Here is a 21,491-nt window from a genome sequence, read left to right on the forward strand (position 1 = left end):
GTACACTTATTTATATAACATGCACAATATCAGGTTGAGTTGGGTGGGATCATATGTCATGCTAAAAAGTACAGATGAATAAAAGAGCTTAGATTTATTGGTAAATGAGATGATTATATGCTAATATTGTGTTTTGTATAGGTCTTTTAGCTCAAATAATTTCTCTGGAGCACTTCCTTCTCAATTTGGGAATCTAGTCAAACTTGAAGAGTTGTAAGTATTAATCATGTGCATGTACATATGTTGTATTCTTGAGAAAGAGAAATATGGATCTGATTTCCTACTGTGAGGTTTTTCAATGAGTCTAGCAGTATGTATCTCGGATCTCTCTTGAGGGTACTAATGTGCTTGAGGCCTGTACTCAGGAATTCAGGCTTTGCCAAGCCAACTGTTGTACCAATTTAAATCCTTGAGGAAATTATCTTAACCCACTTGTTAAATGGCAACAATGGTAAAATTTGGCATGCATATACTTGGTTGGGCTTAAGCTTTGTTGGTGAATAGCCTAACAAAACTTGCTGCTGGTTGTTTTGTTTATAGCCTTTGTATATCATGTGAGTATGTCTCAAGCATGAGCATACTTATCAATGATAGTTAAGAAGTATCAGCTGTTTTTCCAATCACAATTATGCATTAAATATGCATTGCATTTTTTATTTCTCTAAATTCCACTAGAGTATTCAATAAGAAGATTAAAGAAAAAAATGACAGAGTGAAAGAATGACCAAGAAAATTTGGACCTGAGTTTGATTCTTTCTTTCTCGACTTCACAGGTACATAGACAGTTCTGGAGTAAGTGGAGAGATCCCTACGTCATTTGGTAGCCTAGTAAACATGCGGATTATGTAAGACATTGTAATTATTACTAGCTTATTTAATTAATAGTGTTTTGTTTTCCTTGAATGAGTGGTGACATACCTTTTGATGCATGGTTGTTTTTGTTGGAAAACCTTTTTCTATGTCAGGTGGGCTTCAGATAATAATTTTACAGGAAAGATACCTGACTTCATTGGGAACTGGACGAAGCTTACTGAATTGTAATCTAAGATGATTTTGTCTTTGAATACATCTTTGTACTGTTTATAGGGTATTAGTAGTATACGTTCCTTTACATTGAACTGCATTTCACTAATAACGTTAATCTTTTTGCAGGAGATTTCAAGGGAATTCTTTTCAAGGTCCAATACCAGCTAGCTTTTCTAACTTGACTTTATTAACAGATCTGTGAGTCTTTTAGTCATTCTAAAATCCGGTTGCTTCTTACACATGATTTAGTTTTCTAACTGTGTGATACTATTATATAGGAGAATAAGTGAATTATCTAATGTCAGTTCTACGTTGGATTTCATTAAAGATATGAAGGCTTTAACCACATTGTAAGAAATTCTCCTAATCCATGCAATATATACTTATTTATTTACATGCATGTTTCGTAACTGACATTAACACTTATTCTATAAAGAGTTTTGAGAAACAATATGATATCTGGTACCATCCCATCAAACATTGGAGAGTATGAAAAGTTGCAACGATTGTAAGTAATTACTTTCTCCATAGTGATACATATTCTTGTTAATAATCTTACAGCAATCATTCCTGTTAAGAGAGAAAGGAGAAATGAAGAAATAAAAGAAGGAAAGAATAACATCGGTGAATCATGTTCTAATTTCAGTTTTTTGAGTTGATATGCAGGGATTTAAGTTTCAACAATCTAACTGGCCAGATTCCAAGCTCTCTATTCAATTTGAGTTCTCTCTCTCACTTGTAGGGTTATCTCTTCCCCTCACTTATATGTAAGAGGGAGGCTTTCCCTAGCCCTTGTTGGAGATTACTTTTTTCCTAAACTTAGCATTTGATTATTGCAATGAACAGGTTTCTCGGAAACAATAGTTTATTTGGTGCTCTTCCTTCTCAAAAGAGTTCAAGTCTTCTCAATATGTATGTTCTTATGGCCAATGGCATTTAACTTTGTATGATTTGGGCACTTCCCACTTTTGGCATATAGGAAAGCCTCTTATCATTAGTTCAAACATATGGTGTTTAAAAGACAGAATAAAATGGAAAGAACCCTATAATGAATTTTATCATTATAAACTTCTTTATCTTTTCAGCAGGGATAGGTCCATGTTTTGGAAAATGGTATTAATGCCAACTAGTTTCTTTGGTGAAATTTACCTAGTCAAATTACTTGTATACTTTTTTGCCAATTAGTTTCTTTGGTAAAATTTACCTAGTCAAATGACCTGTATACTTTAATACTAAATATGCAAAACTATAAATCTAACTACTACTTTCACTTATTGTGTTACACTGCCTTGATCCGGAAATTCTCCTTTAGTGAAAACCATCAAATGATGCATTAGGGTTTCTGCACTTAAAGCACTAGCTATTTGATTAAGCCTATATAATGTCATTATTTTCAAGAAGCTTACTTGTTTTGCTTAAATGTGTTCTAATTATTATTATTATTATTTTTGGTAACAGTGATTTGTCATATAACCAACTCTCAGGAAGCTTTCCTTCATGGGTGACATCAGACCTACAACTGTATGTATGAAGAAGCTCAAGAATATCCCTTTACTATTTAAATTTAAGTAAAATATATGGTGTTATTAGATGTTGTTTTACATGCCTTCTTTACAGGTTTGGCACTAGAATCCTCTTTTTTCACTTATAATGAGGTAGAATATATTTTAGAAGCTTGCAATGGATGCTAATAGTTTTACTATTAATTTGGTGGAAGATAACACAATACAAGTAATTTTAGTTAAAAGGTAGTAAAAAACATTTACTAGGTATTGTAATAGTTTTAGTTTAAAGGTACCTGATGTTGGTTTAATCAACTTAGTTAAACAGAATTGCACAGATGATGGGCTGAATGGGCCTTAGTTTCTTTCTTTTATTTAGTTTTGTTTATGTTTTATGTTTATGAGTAGTGGGCCTTATTTATTGGGCCTGTTTTCTTATTTTTAATTATTGTTTCAGTGCTGGCCTCCCTAACTAAGGGTAGTCATGTAATTGTGTTCACATTACAATTAAAGAATAAAAGATAGCTTTGGGGGACTGGAGAGATGTTCAAATTATTCTCTTCCTTTTTCCCTTTCTTCCATTTCTTCCTCCATTGTTTCTCTCTCTTCCATCTTCAATCTTCTTCTTCTCTTCTATTTTCTATTTTGTTTCAGATTATGGCAGGCATATAGTTGTCAAATTACTCTTGACAAGACCCCCCCTTCAACTAATGTTGGTCTTCTCTTAATTCTTGATAGAATTGCTGAGATTTGTCTTATTTCTGAAATGGTGTTTCTTTTTGTTTTGTGGCTTTACATTTCTGTAATCAAGAGGGGGTGACATCTTGTCACCTAGTTATGATGTACTGTTTTTCCTTTTAGCAATAAAATTTCTTTTTATTTATCTTCAAAAAAAAATCAGTTAAAAGAAATAAAAGATGGTTAACAGGCCCATGTGGACAAGGCCCATTAACACTAACATAACAAATAAGAGAAAAAGAAACAAAGTAAAGCACTAGGGCCCATCTGGACCAGTTTCTCTACGAGAAGAAAAGAAGAGGAAAAAGAAGAGAGGTTACGGGACAAGAGGGTGTGTTACTGTTAACACCCAGAACACTTCATTTTATACTAAAGAACATAATTACATTAATGTCCATATATGGGTGCCCAAAATACAATTATGTTTTAGTGCTAGCCGCCCTACTAAGGGTATTCATGTAATTGTCCTCACATTACAATTAAAGAATAAAGGATAATTATGGGGGACTAGAGAGATTTTCGAATTATTCTCTTCCTTCTTCCCTTTCTTCCATTTTCTTCTTCCTCCATTGTTTTTCTCTTTTCCATCTTCTTCTCTTCTATTTTCTATTTTATTTCAGATTATTACAGATTGGATCTACAACTAGAATCTATTCCAAAATCCTTATTCTTTCTTTTTTGTTAGTAGTATGAGTGATACCATTGATGTTAATGCAATTTCCTTTGTTTTGAAATGTGTAGGAATTTGGTGTCAAACAACTTTATATTTGATAGTTCAAATATCAGGTGAGATTATGTTGTATTCATACAAAATCTAAAACCATTGCCTAAACAGTGGCATGGTTTCTAAAAAAACATTCCACCTTATCTTGTACTATATCCCTTCCACTTTTATTCTTCTAGGATATCTATTGTGTTTACTACCAAAGATTATAATACTATCATTGTACACACAGCATTTTTCCAATGCTAAATTGTCTTCAGCGAAATTTCCCATGCAATAGAGCGCCTCCACGCTGTAAGTCACACTCCTCTCTCTCCCCCTCCCCCACTTTTCTCTCTCTCTCTCTCTCATAATAGCTTACTTGTTTCAGTTTATAATTATTTCTTCTTTTGTATATTGAACTTTATATGCTATAATATCTTCCCTTTCAGATTTAGGACATTTACTTAAATAAGCTTGTAAAAACTTGCATATTATATAAGATAGTCTCCTAACCAAGTCAAATGTAGAGGCCCTCTAGATGCCATGTAAGAACCCTATTACTGATTTTACTAAGATACTTGGAAAATCTAAATAAATCAAGGAAAATTTTCAAAAAGTATGGATTTGTTAAATCCATGGTTTGCAATATCGGTGAGATTTGATGAATACCCCTCAAAATCTTCCCATTTTTCTAGGGGCAAGGGCAATACATAATTTTCCAAGAATCTTTTTCCCTATTATCTCTGACATACTGCTGATATGTTGGCAGTGTTTCAAATTTCATTAACAAAACTATGCATTTAAGACTTAAAATTTTAGAATATTATTTTTTGTTAGGAATTTTAAAATATTATTAATTTTTTTCCAATATTTTATTTAGAATCATTATAATTTTTCAAAGGAGAAATGGAGATTTGGTGATCAGATAATTGGTTTACTATTCTGATATGATTCACTTACCAAGTCTTTATAATTCAAAAGAAAAAGTAAAAAGAGGCCTAAAACTACAAAAAATGATTATCTAATCAAAATGTATACTAACAAAAAAGAAAAAAAAATCAAAATAGAAAGTAAATGTCATATGTATTGAAGAGAAGATGAATATGTGATTAAAAGGGAGACAGAGAGAAAGGTACCTATTTAAGTTTCTTAATCTTCTCTTATTTAATTTATATAGTTCTTTGCTATGGTTTTCTTGATTTTTTAGATTTTCCAAATATCTTAGTTAGATTAATAAAATACCCTTGAAATTTCCCATCTTTACATGGCAAACTCTCCATCATATAAAAAATTGTGAACCATGGTTAAAACTTAATAGAATTGGTTGGAAAAGTGTAATTGCACATTTAAGGTTAAAGAAAAACTAGATCAAACAACTGTATATATCAAATAAGAGAAGATTAAGAGACTTAATAGTTTCTCCCTTCATCTTTCTTTTAGTCTTTTAGCCATCTTCTCTTCTTTACTTTTGTCATATAATTGCCACCTTAACTTCTGTCTCATGTGACAATATGTTTTAATTAGATTGAGTGTCTTCTTATGTGTTTGTGTGCCTTCTTTTTCATTTGTATTGTAGTGATTTACTAAGCGAATCATATAAATATTGAAGTTAAAAGTCCAATAATTGAATCCCCCATTTGTTATATTAGGAAAATAATTTCACAAAAAATTTGATGTTCTTAATGAAATATCAGAAAATTTCAACGATACAATAGAAATTTAAATCTTTATTGTATAGTTTTGGGGATCCAATCCAACGGTATGAGTGTCATGTGGGGCTATGGGAGTTGCTTCCTAGTTTTTCCAAAAAAGAAAAGAAAAAGAAAGAGGGATTTTTTTTTTCAAATCAATTTGGTCTAAAAATGGGGAAATTTTTGTAAAACTAATTATATGACTTCAAAAATTAATCGCTAATCAGACTAGATTAGGACTATGTTATGAGAATGGAAAGGGTTAGGCACCCATTTTCAAAAAATAAAAGTACAATTTTCAAAAAGATAAGGCTCAATTATCAACTTTGATTAAGTGTCCTCATTTTTCCTCTCAACCTCCTTAAGCGGAAGTTTTGCCAATGGTGAGAGAAAATTCTTCATACAACTTGCAATCAACCAACTTATTCTACATCCCTATGATTAAAATTATAAAATCATTATTTTTTGTGGGGATAACATGGACTTATTTGGACTTGCCTCAAGGGGCTTTGTACAAAGATGGCTCATAGAATCAGGAATGCAAAATGTTTAACAACACATTAGCTATTTGAAATAATGCAATTGGGAAGAAATATGGAGATTGAAAATTTTACATTCTTGAATATGTTTTATATGTTATGTTTTATTTTATTTTTAAATTTTTATTGTGAATATGTTTTACATGTTATATTTATGTTCTTAATTTGAGATAATAGATTTTTTAAAGCATTTATTTTAAAATTTAAGTATATTTTTAATTAATATTATGTTTAATATTCTTAACATTTTGTTTTTTTCTTCATTTTGCACCTTGCTTCAAAAAGGCGTGTGCCTTGCCTTGCACCTTGCACCTTAGGTGCAAAATGCCTCGTGCACCTTTTAGAATATTCCCTTTGCCATACCATTTCACACTTAAATTAGGTCCTAACACCTTTCCCTGTTTTTCTGATGGGAAGGGAGATCCATCATATGGATGGCCGAACCATGCAGGGTGGCTGAGCGAAATTTCAAAAATTTCTTTTCTCCCTTACGAGAATCATATTCCCGGTTTTAGAAAAACTGCATTTTTTAAGGATCGTTCTTGAAACAATCCGGACCAGATTTGAAACCAAAAGAAAGGGAGAGTAATACCTGATACGGAACCCACACGTGTAGCTCCTAACGTAGGTGTTCACGCCTAAAGAGGGTACCGAAACCCACTTCCACTGAACATGGTGCAGCTTAAGATGAATAGGTTCAGCAATGTAGTTCTTCAGCAAGAACTACAATCCAACGGCTTGGATCAAGCAAGGAGTGTGAGCATGAAATCCGATCTGATTTTCTTGCAAAACCAGAGGTAGGAACTGATCTCTATCAGTCCAAAAACTAGAGATTGAATTAGGGTTTTGGTGGCAAGAACAAAGGGAGAGAACTAAGAGCAGAAAAGGTTAAGACTGAAGCAGTTTGCCCCCTCTATTTATAAGCCTTAAAGATCATTTTCTCCTAATCCAATTAGGAGCTTCCTAATCCAAATCTTTATAAGCCTTAAAGATCTGGACTCCTTATGTGGATAAGAATTATCCCCTTATCCTATTATCTAAGCCCATATCCATACCCAAATTCGCCTAAATTAATCTAGTTAATTATGGGCCTTAGGCCCATTAAACTAGCAGGCTCACTTTTCCTTTTAATTGCTGGCTAATTTGGCTCTCTTTGTATGGCGTGGGACCCTAACATTGATCTCACAAAATCCATATGGGTTCAGCCTAGTTTCTGTGACAAAGCCTGGTCGAATTCACTAATAAACAACAGTGAACCCCTGAGTCCATTAGTATGGGCTCTTAATGGGCCCAACACTTACAGTAAATGGTCCTTGGGTCTAACCATCTTATGAAGGCCCAAGGACTATGTTCTTAAGTGAGATTAGCCCATTAGGTATAAAAGCCCTAAATGGTCTTACACTTAACCTCTTAGCCCTTAATGATCAAACACTGCTCGACAAGTGATGACCTCTCCCTCAACTACAAGGTACAGTGTTGCACTTTATGCTTAGATGGATCTTGGGAATTAAAACCTTTTGCAAACATTTTCATAAAACATAATATATATATTTTTTCATATGAATATATTTTGCAAAACAAATCTCAAACACGACTGAAATCGACTGCCGGCAGTTTTGGTTTCCATCAGAGAGAGTGCAGTCCCCGATCATTCATTTTGCTCGACAAAGGGGCTGATTCTGTCACTATGATAACCCACTCAAGTGAATTCTCAGACCGCCCCAACATACCCAGGTTTTGACCCCCGAAGGATCTCATTGATTGGCATATCAAAGACAACCTAACCCGACACCTAGTGCAGTATCATAATCGAGTCTAGGGGTTAGGTGTAATTTTCCAATTTTGCCCACCAGTCTCCAAGGTCCAGGGCATAACTGGAAATTGGTCTGGGTTCAGTGTTTCAAACAAACACACACTACATGTGCTTTGGGTCTAACCCTGGCAGTTGAGACAAGCTACCCCAACCTACTTGGCAGAACATTAGTGTTAGCCTTGGCAGGATAAACCTCCCCAGGTCTATCCAACTGCTGAAAACATTCTAAACTAACACGAGTCTCTTAAGTGTCTAGTTTAAGGGTAATTACATAGAAACACACCAAATATAACATGAATCAATTATGTACTTTTATTCATTTACAATAACTGTTTAATGTTCATCAATCTAATTGGAGCTAAGGGCATACACTGTCTAACAGCTCCCACTTACACTTAGGTCCAGTCGGGTACAAGTCGGAGTCCCATACTATCCACGTGTTTCTCAAACACTTTCTGTGTCAATGGCTTTGCCAATTGGTCTGCTACATTCTCCGCTAATGCTACCTTCTGAATCTGGACATCCCCTCTACCAACAATCTCCCGCAGTACATGGTACTTCCTTTTGATGTGCTTTGACTTCGAGTGGGCTCGGGGCTCCTTAGCCTGAGCAATGGCTCTAGTGTTGTCACACAACAGTGGAATGGGTGATGTGCTGGATGAAACTACTCCTAAATCTTGAATGAAGTTCTTCATCCATACTGCTTCCTTGGCAACTTCACTTGCTTTAATGTACTCAGCCTCAGTCGTGGAATCTGCTGTGGACCCTTGTTTGCTACTTTTCCAACTAATAGCACAGGACCCCATTGTAAAGATGTAACTAGATGAAGACTTTCTATCATCTGGGTCTAATTGGAAGTCGGCATTAACCTAGGATCTGTAGTGAAATACCATCAAATACTAGACAAAACTCTTTTGTCCTCCAAAGGTATTTGAGTATGTGCTTTATAGCTGTCCAATGCTTCTGTCCTGGGTTTGACTGGTATCTACTTACCACACTCACAACCTGAGCAATGTCTGACCGAGTCTACAACATTGCATACATGATGCTCCCTATGGCTGAGGCTTAGGGAACTTCTCTCATGCCCTCAATCTCCTCAGGGGTCTTGGGAGACATACCCTGCTCCCTATGGATGAGGCTTAGGGAACTTCTCTCATGCCCTCAATCTCCTTAGGGGTCTTGGGAGACATACCCTTGGAGAGAGTGACTCCGTGTCTGAAAGGGACAAATCCCTTTTTGGAGTTCTCCATGCTGTTTCTTTTGACAATCTTGTCAATGTAAGCAGATTGGGATAATCTTATTATCCTTTTCGATCTATCTTTATAGAGTCAAAGTCCTAAGATGTAAGAGGCTTCTCGAAGATCTTTCATGAAGAATTGCTGTGAAAGCCATACCTTCAGCATAGTTAACATTCCTACATTATTCCCAATGAGTAGAATGTCATCTACATACAGAACCAAGAACGTAACCTTATCTCCCATTGCTTTCCTGTAAACATAGGGTTCATCCGGATTCTGCTCAAAGTCAAACTGTTTGACAGTAGAGTCAAATCGGATGTTCCAACATTTAGAAGCTTGCTTAAGTCCATAAATGGATCGGTTAAGTTTACACACCATGTGTTCCTGACCCGCAACAATGAAACCTTGTGGTTGCTGCATATAGATATTTTCAATAAGATCTCCATTCAGGAATACAGTTTTGACATCCATTTGCCAAATTTCATAGTCATAGTGTGCTGCTACAGCTAGCAGGATCTGTATGGATTTAAGCATGGCCACTGATGAAAAGGTTTCTCCATAATTGAATCCCTCTTTCTGAGTGTACCCCTTCGCTACAAGATGAGCTTTATAGGTCTCAATCTTCCTATCAGGGCCCTTCTTCCTCTTGTAGATTCATTTGCAACCAATTGCTTTCACCCTAGGGGATGGATCTACGAGAGTCCAGACCTTATTGGTTTCCATCGAGTCCATATCGGCTTTCATGGCATCTACCCACTTCAAGGAATCTATGTCCAACATAGCATCCGTATAAGTCATGGGTGAAAGGGATGGTAGAATCCATCGTATGGACGCCAAAAAGGTTGCGAATGGGTGGGCGAATTTCAAAAATTTTCTACCTACCTTCCAACTGGGAATCGCATTCCCTGTTTTAGAATCAAGATTCAAGGATCCTACTTGAACCAGAACCGAATCGGATCTGAACCAAAAGAGAAGGGAGTGATTATACCTCAGAGAAATAATATCTCCCAAAGTTGGTGTTCACGCCCAAAGAAGACACCAAGATCCGTTCCTGTTGAAGATGACACTACAACTGTGGAACAGAACTGGCAGAGTGCGTCCTACGCACTGAATCCTTCACAAGAATCCTTTGGAAGCAATGAGCACCAAACTGAATCAGCCTTTCAGCAAAGACTGATATCAAGAACTTTTCTTGATCTTTCTTTGACAGAGAAATCAAACTGCAATAGATGGTGGCGGCTTCAACAGGAGGAAACTAGAGAAGAAGGTGGTGAACTGATTTTCTTCTCTAGGGTTTCTGAGATTCTATCTCAAAACTGCAGGATGTGTTGTGTGTTCCCTAGGGTTCGAATTATTGTAATTCGAATAGGGTTTCCTCCAGTTGCTTAATGATTAATAAAAATTCCTAATCATATCAGGAGTTGCCCTTATCCAAATCTGTATTTGGATTAGAACTCTTCTTAATCTTAACTGCAGATTAGATAAGCTATTGGACTCATCCTAATCTCAGATCCACCCCCTAATAATGACTAATCAAATCAGCCCAGTTTGAAATGGGCTTTAGGCCTAATAAGAATCAAGTGCTCAAATGTCTTCCAAACTACTGCCCAGTTGGGTTTCTTTGTATGGCGTGGGACCCAAGCATTGATCTACACACCAGTCACATGGGTTCGGCCTAGCCTCTGTTACAAGACCTGGCCGAATTCACTGGAGAGCCCAGTGAACCCCTTGAGTCCATCACATGGACCCTATGGGCCCAACACTTGCACTAAGTGGTCCCTGGGCCAAGCCATCTTATAAAAACCTAGGGACTGTGGGCAGGTGCAAGATTAGCCCATTAGGTATCATCCCAAATGGCCTCACACTTAACCTCTCAGCCCATAATGATCAAGCACTGCCTGACAAGAGAGGACCTCTCCCTCGGCTGCAAGGAACAATGTTGCACTCTCTACTCACATGGATCTCGCGAATTAAAACCATTTGCAAATATTTTGAAACCATACTTAGATATATATCATATATATAAATTTTGCAAAACAAAATTTCAACGATTGAAATCAATTGCCGGTAGTTTGGTTTCCATCAGAGAGAGTGCATCCCCGATCATTACCTTTGTTCGACAAAGGGGCTGATCCTGTCACTATGATCACCCACTCAGATGAATTCTCAAACCGTCTCAATATACCCAGGTTTTGACCCATGCTAAGAATCTCACTGATTGGCATATCAAAGACAGCCCAATCCGCCACCTAATGCAGTACCATAATCGGGTCTAGGGGTCAGGTGTAACTTTCCTGTTTTGCCCATCAACTCCAAGGTCCAGGGCAATACTGGAAATCTGGTCCGGTTTAGGGGTTCAAGAAATCCTACACTGCGTGTGCCTTGGGTCTCACCTTGGCGGCTGAGAGAAGCAACCCCAACAGTTGGTAGCACACCAGTGTCAACCTTGGTAGGATAAATCTCCCCAGACTTATCCAACAGCTATGAACATTTAAAACCAACACAAGTCTCATTAAGTGTCCAGTTTTAGGGTCTTACACAGAAGTATACCACACAACATGAATCAAACATGTACTTCATTTATTTACATTAAATATGAAAAGTACATCAGAATTGATTGAAGCTAAGGGCATACAAAAACTGTCCAACAATGGGATCTTCCTCACGGATCGTGGCTTCCATCAAGTAACTTTCTTGATCATAGCCGTAAAGAACTGGAGGTCTAGAAGCCCTAGTTGATCTTCTAGGTTGGGTGTTACCTAGAACTTGTGGGACATCTCCCACTACTGTTGGGCTCTCCTCATCAGGAAATTGTTCCTGATGAGGATTATCCAGAATGTAATTTTCTTCTAAGAAATAGGCATTTCAACTACAAAACACCTTTTACTCTCTTGGGTCATAGAATAAGTATCCTATAGAGCTTTTGGGGTAGCCTACAAATAGACAATGACTGGTCTTGGATTCCAATTTGTCAGCACTTATTCTTTTAACATGTGTCGGACAACCCCAAATCTTTAAGTGTCCTACACTTGGTTTCTTACCGGTCCAAAGCTCATAGGGAGTCTTAGGAACGGATTTGGTTGGAACCCTGTTCAACACATATATCGCATTCTCCAGTGTGTATCTCTAAAAGGATATAGGTATCTCTGAGTGGACAAGAAGTGAGTAGACCATATCTAATAAAGTTTGGTTTTTCCTCTCTGATACACCGTTTAATTGTGATGTAGCAAGAGGAGCTAACTATGGTACAATTTCATTGTCCTTTAAGTAGTCCTTGAATTCGTTGGAAAGATATTCGTTTCCTCGATCAGATCGAAGGGCCTTAATCTGTCTCCCCAATTGTTTCTTGACTTCTTGTCTGAACTCCTTGAACTTTTCAAAGGATTCAGACTTATGTCTCATTAGGTACACGTAACCATACTGAGAGAAGTCATCGGTAAAGGTTATAAAATAAACGTGTTGGTTGCCTGTCCTAACATTCATGGGACCACATACATCAATATGTATCAAGTCAAGTATGCCCGTAGATCTTTTAGGCTTTCTTGTAAATGTCCGTTTTGCCATCCTACCAAGAAGGCAAGGTTCACAAGTTAGAAGATCTTTTATAGTTAGAAAATCCAAAGGACCATCCTTTACCAACCTTGTGATACGACATATTAATGTGGCCAAGTCGGTAATGCCATAGGCATGTGGGATTAACCATCACGCGATCTTTTCCTAGGGATAATTTCCAACGCAATTTCGGTTATGTTTGTTTCCAAAAAAGGACCAAGGACATAGAGACCATTCTCAAGTTCTCCGTAAGTGAGGAATTTGTTATTCAGTTTAATAGTAATCGTATTACTAAACAAAATAGAATAACCATCTTTGCACAATTTTGAAACAGAAATTAGATTTCTTCTCAAAGTAGGTACATAATGACAATCTTTAAGCCTAGCAACTTCTCTGAAAATTAAATCTACAGTTCTTATAGTTGTAGCTACAATTGTTGCGAAAGTCCCCAAGTAAAGCGTTATTTGATTGTCACTCAGCCTTCTGCTTATTTTGAACCCCTGCAATGTGTTACATGCATGAGTAGAAGCCCCGGGGTCAATACATCAAGATGCAAAGTGACCAACACATTGGTTTTCATGACAAGAGATTCAAAATTACCTTCTTTCTTCATGGTTTCCAAATATTGAGGGCAGTTCCTCTTCCAGTGTTCGGTCTGTTTACAGAAGTGACATGCATCCAATGCCTTGTCCTTCTTCTGCTTTTTAGGCTTGCCAATTTTTTTCTGAGGTTTTTTCTTAGCCTTCCTCTTTTTCTTGTCTGATTTGCCACATTCAACAAGCACGACTATCGGCTTATCCTTCTTTATCAGTTCTTCGGCCCTTTACAACATATTTCTGAGTTCCTGAAGGCTAACTTTTAGCTTATTCATGTTATAGTTCATGATAAATTGATTGAAGGAGGGAGGCAGAGAGTTTAAGATTGCATCAGTTTTAGTGTTGTCATCTAGCCCAGAACCAAGAGTTTCCAATTTGTTAATGTAGCCTATCATTTTAAACAATGGTCATGGACCTGTTGGCTCTCAGTCATCTGTGTGGTCATCAACGGTTTGAGGACCTTCTGTCGGACAGAACGATTATGCTCCTCATACATTGTCCTTAGACTATCCATGATATCCTTGGACACTTTGATCTTATCAAATTGTCTCTGTATCGGATTGTCTAAGGATACTATGATGTAACACCGGGCAAGAGAGTTCTTCTCCTCTCATTCCTGATACTCTTTCTTACGGGCATCGGAAGCCCTGTCACTCGGATGTTTCAGTGCACGATTTTTGGCAACCTTGTCCAATTTCTCGAACGTCAGAACCAGCATAAGGTTACGAAACTAGTCAGCATAATTAGGTCCCTTAAGCTTATTGTCATCCAAGAGCTTAGCGAATTGTTTGTTTGCCATTTCTGTTAAAAGGCAACATAAATTAGTCCATGACCTAAAATTGATTCATATTAACTACATAGAAATGTCTTTTATCTATGTTCCATTTCCATTTCTTCGTCTCTGAGATTTCCCTCCTATCTCAGTGACGGAGATGCAGTTATGTCTTTGGAAATGTGGGAAATCCTATAAGTGCATGGAGCCAACTGTTTCAGCTGCAAAGCCCTATCACTTTCTGTGAAGGATCTTATCCACTCATCAAATGAGCTTTCCCTTTGGCCTCTGTCAGATAAGGTTCATTGCCATTTTAGGTTAAACCTTTCTGTCTAGTAAGTGCTGACCCATCATATCGTGGACCCCAAGGTACCGTGAGAGAGTCTTCCACTTTAGGATAGGCCCCTCCCACATCGGTTTGACGCCCCTATCATCTTATGAAGCAATCCAACAAACTGGACCAGCAAATGGATAGCCCAATTTTATGGTGCATCTCCTCATTGCCAATGAAAGAATGGTAGGATCCATCTAATGGACACCATGAAGGGTGCGGAATGGGTGGGCGAATTTCAAAAATTTTCCTACCTTCTCCCAACTGGGAATCATATTCCCTAAATTTAGAATACAATATTCAAGGATTCTACTTGAACCATAATTGAACCAGATCTGAACCAAAAGGGAATAAGAAGGATTATACCTGATCTGGAGAAACAATATCTCCCAAAGTTGGTGTTCACGCCCAAAGAAGATACCAAGATCCGCTCCTGCTGAAGATGACACAACTGTGGATGGAATGGAACCAGCAGGGTGCGTCCTACACACTGGATCCTTCGCAAGAACCCACTAGAAACTCTGAACACTGAATCCTTTTCAGTATTTTCTACAAGATTGATGCCAAGAACTGATTTCTTGACTTCTTTCTCCTACAAAGATCGAATCTTGCAAGAGGGGTTGGCGGTGGCTGGAGGAGAACTCCTGGGACGAAGATGGCTTAGTAGCTTTTCTTCTCTCTTGAGTTTTGAGATCTAATCTCTGTGTGTAGAAGACTTTCTTCTCTCTTGGAAAAAACCTCTTGTTCGAAATCTGGTATATTCGAATTGTTTTTCTCCTCCTTTCTTCTTGATTAAGAAATCCTCCTAATTAGGAGTTATCCCAATCCAAATCAATATTTGGATAGGGGATAATCTTAATCCAATCTACAGATTAAGTTAATTTACTCCTGATCTTATCAGGAGGTTACCAGATTCAAATCTAATTTGAATTTGGTCTCCCAGAGTGGATAGGGTCAAAAGCCCAATCCTTTTACTAACATCAATCTCAGATTCGCCCCTTAAATGGGTGATCATATCAGCCCAGCTTGTAATGGGCTTTTGGCCCATTAAGTGTTCAGTGTTTAACTAGTTCCCAATCTGCTGCCCAGTTGGGCTTCTTTGTATGGTGTGGGACCCAAGCATTGATCTACACACCAGCCACATGGGTTCGGCCCAACCTTTATTACAAGGCCTAGCCGAATTCACTGAAAAACTCAGTGACCCCTTGAGCCCATCACATGGACCCTATGGGCCCAACACTTACAATAAGTGGTCCCTGGGGCAAGCCATCTTATAAAAACCCAGGGACTGTGGGTAGGTGCAAGATTAGCCCATCAGGTATTATCCTAAATGGTCTTACACTTAACCTCTCAGCCCTTAATGATCAAGCACTGTCCAACAAGAGAAGACCTCTCCCTCGGCTGCAAGGAACAGTGCCGCACTCTCTACTCACATGGATCCCGGGAATTAAAACCTTTTGCAAATCTTTTGAAACCATACATATACACACACACACACAATATATATATATATATATATATATATATTAATTTTGCAAAACAAAATTCCAACGATTGAAATCAACTGTTGGCAGTTTGGTTTCCATCAGAGAGAGTGCATTCCCAATCATTACCATTGTTCGACAAAGGGGCTGATCTTGTCACTATGATCATTCACTCAGATGAATTCTCAGACTGCCCCAACATGCCCAGGTTTTGACCCCTGCCAAGGATCTCACTGATTGACATATCAAAGACAGTCCGATTCGACACCTAGTGAAGTGTCATAATCGAGTGTAGGGGTCAGGTGTAACTTTCCAGTTTTGCCCATCTGTCTCCAAGGTCTAGGGCAATACTGGAAATCTGGTCTGGTTCAAGGATTCAAGCAATCCCATACTGCATGTGCCTTGGGTCTTACCCAGATGGCCGAGACAAGCCATCCCAACACTTGGTGGCACATCAGTATCAGCCTTGGCAGGATAAATCTCCCCAGACTTATCCAATGGCTGTGAACATTTAAAACTAACACGAGTCTCTATAAGTGTCCAGTTTTAGGGTCTTACAAAGAAATATACCAAATGACATAAATCAAACATGTACTTTATTTATTTACACTAAATGTCAAAAGTACATCAAATTGGATTGAAGCTAAGGGCATACAAAACTGTCTAACAGCCAATACAGTCCATCTTCATGCTAATGATGGAAGGCCTTTAGAGAATTCATCATATGAAATTCCCTATCACTTGCACTTATATTATCTGGAGGGAACAAATTAAAATGTCCCTAGATCTGATTTAGGTCATACCAAAGTGGCTCTCACTAACTTTCATAAAGTCATATTCAAATGGGCCCAAAACGGGATAGGGTTCTGAACGGTTCCTCTTGGGGAGGAAGCTGATATGGGGCCCATTGAGAAGGGAGATCATCCAATGATCTGTGGACATCATGGCAATAATTTGCATTCAGCCATAGTATGCGCAGAGAGCCACATACAAATAAACATGGGCCAAGTACTTATGGCCCATGTGCGAATCACATTCAGCACATCACAAACATTCTCATCCACAAATTGATCCAATCAATTAATTAACTTGTAAAGATCCTAATTAATTTTAAGTTAACAGACAATCAACCATTAAGCTCATGTATTATCAAATAATAACATCTAGGTAGGCAGTTTAGCCCATATAGCAGTTATGTTGTAAACTGGGCTGATCTTGCTTTAACTTAGTAGAAATTAGGTCTTACAAGGGAGGGCCGAATTATTTCATGTAATGGGCCATCAAACCCTTGGCACATAACCGAATTTAAGCCACTTAAAACGTGACCCATGGGGCTAAGATCAGACCCCATCGAACCATGGTTCGGTCCAACCAGTTTGGACCAAACTAGGTCAATTCGGCCTAGGGTTTGGTGTCCAAGACATGTTACAATTTTCAAGATTTTGATCTGAATTAATTAACAACCAAAATTGACATTCAATCACAGTAAGAAAACAAATAACATAGGGTTTCAAGTGTGATGGTCTGAATCTGATTCGGACAAACTACAAGCCTGTAAGAAAAGGGTTAATCGCAGATTGCAGATTTGTTTTATGGAAAAATCTTCTCCTCTGTGTGCTCCAGCAAGTCTTCCAATGTAAAAAAAAATAGAAAAACCTAATTTTCTTTTAATTACATTAGATCGAGTCCTATACATTTTGTCTAAAATAAAAAAAAATATTATTTATAGACCGAAATTGAATAGAATGAAATTGCAGGGTGCGCAAATCTTGGCGCCATAAAAGAATTCGATCTCCATCACACAAACAACCCAAAAAATCAAGAAATAATCATAGAACCTTTCCAAAATTATTGCAGGATAATAAAGACTTAATTTTAGATCAAAACGCCCAAATCAGAGAACCGAGTTCTTAGAAAAACTGCTAGTTTGCGCAAATCGGGTAGAACAGTTCTACCGATTTGGTCTGCTTCAGATCTGATCTAAATTTGGTCCAAGACTTAAGCCTAGCTCTGATACCACTGAAGGGAAGGGAAGATCTATCATATGGATGGCCAGACCATGCAGGGTGGCTGGGAGAAATTTAAAAAATGTCTTTTCTCACTTATGGGGGTCGTATTCCCAGTTTTAGAAAAATTGCAGTTTTTAAGGATCATTCTTGAAACAAACCGGACCACATCTGAAACCAAGAGAAAGGGAGAGAAATACTTGATACGGAATCCACACGTATAGCTACCAACGTAGGTGTTCTCGCCCAAAGAGGGTACCAAAACCCGCTTCCACTGAAGATGGCGCAGCTTGAGATGAAGCAGGTTCAGCAATGCAATCCTTCAGCAAGAACTACAATCCAACGACTTGGATCAAATAAGGAGTGTGAGCACTGTTGACAGGTGTATTATATGTACTGTACGCAGGTTTAGTGCCCGCAGGGGTATTTTTGTAATTTTGTAGTTCTTTTGTGTTGTACGGCCAGTATAGTATAAATACAAATGCTTCACTCGCATGAAGCAGTTCTTTTGAGGCCTTAAGTCTGCAGCCTCTTCTCTCTTCCTCTTCTCCTTCTTCTTCTTCTTCTTCTTTTTTGCTCAACATGGTATCAGAGCAGGACCGGCTAGACTTGGAAAACAACCAGCTGAGGTCTCTATTCACTACTGAGTAGAAGCTATGGTCCTGATGCTCGAAGACAAGGAAGAGGAAACATTCTCTAATGCTGCAGTTAGTCTCCACTGCCGAGTATGGTTCTGCTACAAGAAAGCTGACTGTTCAACTTCCTAGTGTAGAAAAGAGTTCTGCTACATGTTTTCTGGGGTTGCTCGGCTAAGAAGACTGTGGAAAAAACATCCTAGATGTACAAAGAAGGGTTCTGGCCTGCAGAGAAGATTGGGTCCATGAGTGTACTGCCTATTCACAGTTCGGGTGATCTGGGTACTGAACTGAAGTTTCTCTGTTTATGGTTCTCTTGCCCTCTTTCGATGGACTGTTAATGTCCTAAAATCTGAGTAGGGACTGTTCGTTTTTTTTTTCTCCCTCCTTCGACTGTTTGCTGCTCTATTCAGCTCTCTAAGGGACTGTTGTTGAACCCTAAACCCTAAGTGACTGTTCGGCTGCCCTGGAAAGTGGATATCAGCCGATTTGGTGTGGTGAACCACCACTTGTATTGCTGTATTGCTGTTCCTACCGATTAGGTGTGGATATCAGCACTTGTATTGCTGTTCCTACTGAGAAGCTGCATGAAAGTTGTAAAATTGTAGGTCATTTAGACCTGGTTACACTGCAAGTGCAGTGTTCGTATGTTGTTCTGTGGACTCCTACAAAGGGTAGGTCATACAAACTAGTACTGCAACTGCAGTGTTTGTGTTTGGTTTTCTGTGAAACCGAAAATCAGAAAGTGCCTAGTTGTGGACTGTAACAACTCTATAAGGCAGTGTGCCTTTGTTTTGAGTACTTCTAAACCTAGAATCATGAATAAGGAAAGATTGTGGTGCACTAATTGTTGGGATCTCCATGGGAAACCAAAGTGGGCTCAGGATTTACCTAAGAAGCAAGGCTCAGATGTAATTAGAAGACCCGGGCAACAAGGTATCAAGAAACACCACATGGCCAATATGGTTACTCGGGAGAATCAGTCCTCCACTTCTATTGTGACTAAAACGCCACATAGCCAACACAACTACTGTGACCATTTGGAGCTTTATGGTAGAGCAATTCACCAGATGGATGCTCCTCCCTCCACCTCTTTTGCATCCATATCAGGTAATCCTGCCACAGCATTCCATGCCTCTTCACACAACCTTGACTCTCCATGGATCATCGATTCTGGAGCGTCAAAACACATGACTGGTATGCCCTCTTACTTTCAAACTTATCACCCTCTTTCCAGAAGAGATAAAGTGAGACTAGCTGATGGATCATACACTTCCATAGCTGGTCAAGGAACTCTCTCTCTTCCCTTCGGCCTTACTCTTTCTGATGTTCTTCATGTTCCAAAATTCCCTATAATTTGTTCTCAGTCAATAGTGTTACAAACTCCTTAAACTGTTCTGTGACTTTTTTCCCTACCTATTGTGTGATTCACGATTGGTAGGGGACGTATGGTTGATGGACTCTACATGCTGGAGAATACGGCTAGCCTTCATGTTACAGAGTCTATGAGTCAGTTCAGAAAGAGTAAAATGTATTTGTGGCACTGTCGTCTAGGTCATTTGTCTTTTGAGACCTTGAAATTGGTTTTCCCAGAACTGTGTAAGTCAATGTCTGTTTCTAATTTTTCTTGTCAAATGTGTCAGTTAAGCAAGCATTGTAGAACTCAATTTCCTCAAAGAAATAGTAAATTTGAGTTTCCTTTTCATATTGTGCATTTTGATGTGTGGGGCCCTGTTACTTTACCTTCTGAGAGTGGCTACAAGTACTTCATTACCTTCATTGACGATTATTCCAGATATACTTGGGTATATCCAATGCGAACCCGTGAGGAAGTACCAAAAATTATCCAAGATTTTCAGCGGATGGTCTTCACCCAATTTCAAACAGAGATTCAAATATTTCAGTCAGACAATGCAAAAGAGTTTTTTCATAGTGACCTCACGGAGTTTTTTGCTTCACATGGCTCTCTTCATCGGAGCTCTTGTGCCCGTACGCCACAACAAAATGGTGTGGCTGAACGGAAGAACCGACACCTCCTTGAAGTGGCACGGGGTTTATGAAGGGATAGGAAATCCATCAAATGGACGCCCAAGATTGCGGAATAAAGGGGGGCGAATTTCAAAAATTTTTCTTTCCCTTCAACTGGGAATCGAATTCCCTATTTAGAAAATCATATTTTCAATGATCATTCTTGACCCATAAACTGAACCAGATCTGAACCAAAAGGAGGAGAGAGAGATAATACCTGATACAGAGAAATAATATCTCTCAATGAAGGTGTTCACGCCCAAGGTAGAAACCAAAATCTGCTCCCACTGAAGATGGCGCAGTGCAAGGTGGAGCAGAATCAGCAGTGTCCTTCCTAAGAACTTGATTCTTCTCAAGAATCACCTGGACGGCTTGTGAATACAACTCCTACCAATCTTTTTTCCAAAAGATTGGAATCAAGTTCTGATCTTGATTTCTCCCAAGCAATGGAGATCGAACTGCTATAGGCGGCGGCTGCTGGAAGGAGGCGGGTAGAGAGAATTTTCAGGGTGCAGAATTCTCTCCTCTGTGATCTCAGCTCTGAAGACAAGACTGTTGCTGGTGATTGTCTTGGATATGTAAAGGCTGCCGCCCCCTCTTTCTTTTATAGACTTAAAGGGATCAGCTCCTAATCCCATTAGGAGTTGTTAACCCAAATCATATCTGGATTAGAAGTCCCTTTAAGATAAGGGATAATCCTTATCTTATCTGTAGATTAGATCAGCCAACTCCTAATCTAATTAGGATGTTTCCAAATCTAAATCTCATTTAGATCTTGGACTCTTTGAGTGGATAGGGTGTGGGCCCAATCCTATCAGCTGATCATATCTCAGA

At 38.4% G+C, this 21,491-nt stretch overlaps 1 protein-coding gene across 4 annotated transcripts in view; it reads left to right on the top strand.

Annotated features, from left to right (window-relative positions):
* LOC148846253 (putative LRR receptor-like serine/threonine-protein kinase At1g56140) overlaps nt 1-21,491 on the top strand; it is a 130,388-nt gene that overhangs the window by 49,573 nt on the left and 59,324 nt on the right. For all 4 annotated transcript variants that reach the window (XM_088954469.1, XM_088954468.1, XM_088954466.1 and 1 more), the window contains exons 7-17: nt 142-213; nt 774-845; nt 966-1,037; nt 1,153-1,224; nt 1,305-1,376; nt 1,463-1,534; nt 1,693-1,764; nt 1,873-1,938; nt 2,485-2,547; nt 4,008-4,052; nt 4,223-4,284. In XM_088954469.1, coding sequence (XP_088810595.1) covers nt 142-213; nt 774-845; nt 966-1,037; nt 1,153-1,224; nt 1,305-1,376; nt 1,463-1,534; nt 1,693-1,764; nt 1,873-1,938; nt 2,485-2,547; nt 4,008-4,052; nt 4,223-4,284 — 740 coding nt within the window. The remainder of the gene's footprint in view (nt 1-141; nt 214-773; nt 846-965; nt 1,038-1,152; nt 1,225-1,304; nt 1,377-1,462; nt 1,535-1,692; nt 1,765-1,872; nt 1,939-2,484; nt 2,548-4,007; nt 4,053-4,222; nt 4,285-21,491) is intronic.

Source organism: Nelumbo lutea, chromosome 7, assembly GCF_056320005.1.
Source record: "Nelumbo lutea isolate HS-2025 chromosome 7, American lotus-T2T, whole genome shotgun sequence".
Classification (NCBI taxonomy): Eukaryota; Viridiplantae; Streptophyta; class Magnoliopsida; order Proteales; family Nelumbonaceae; genus Nelumbo; species Nelumbo lutea.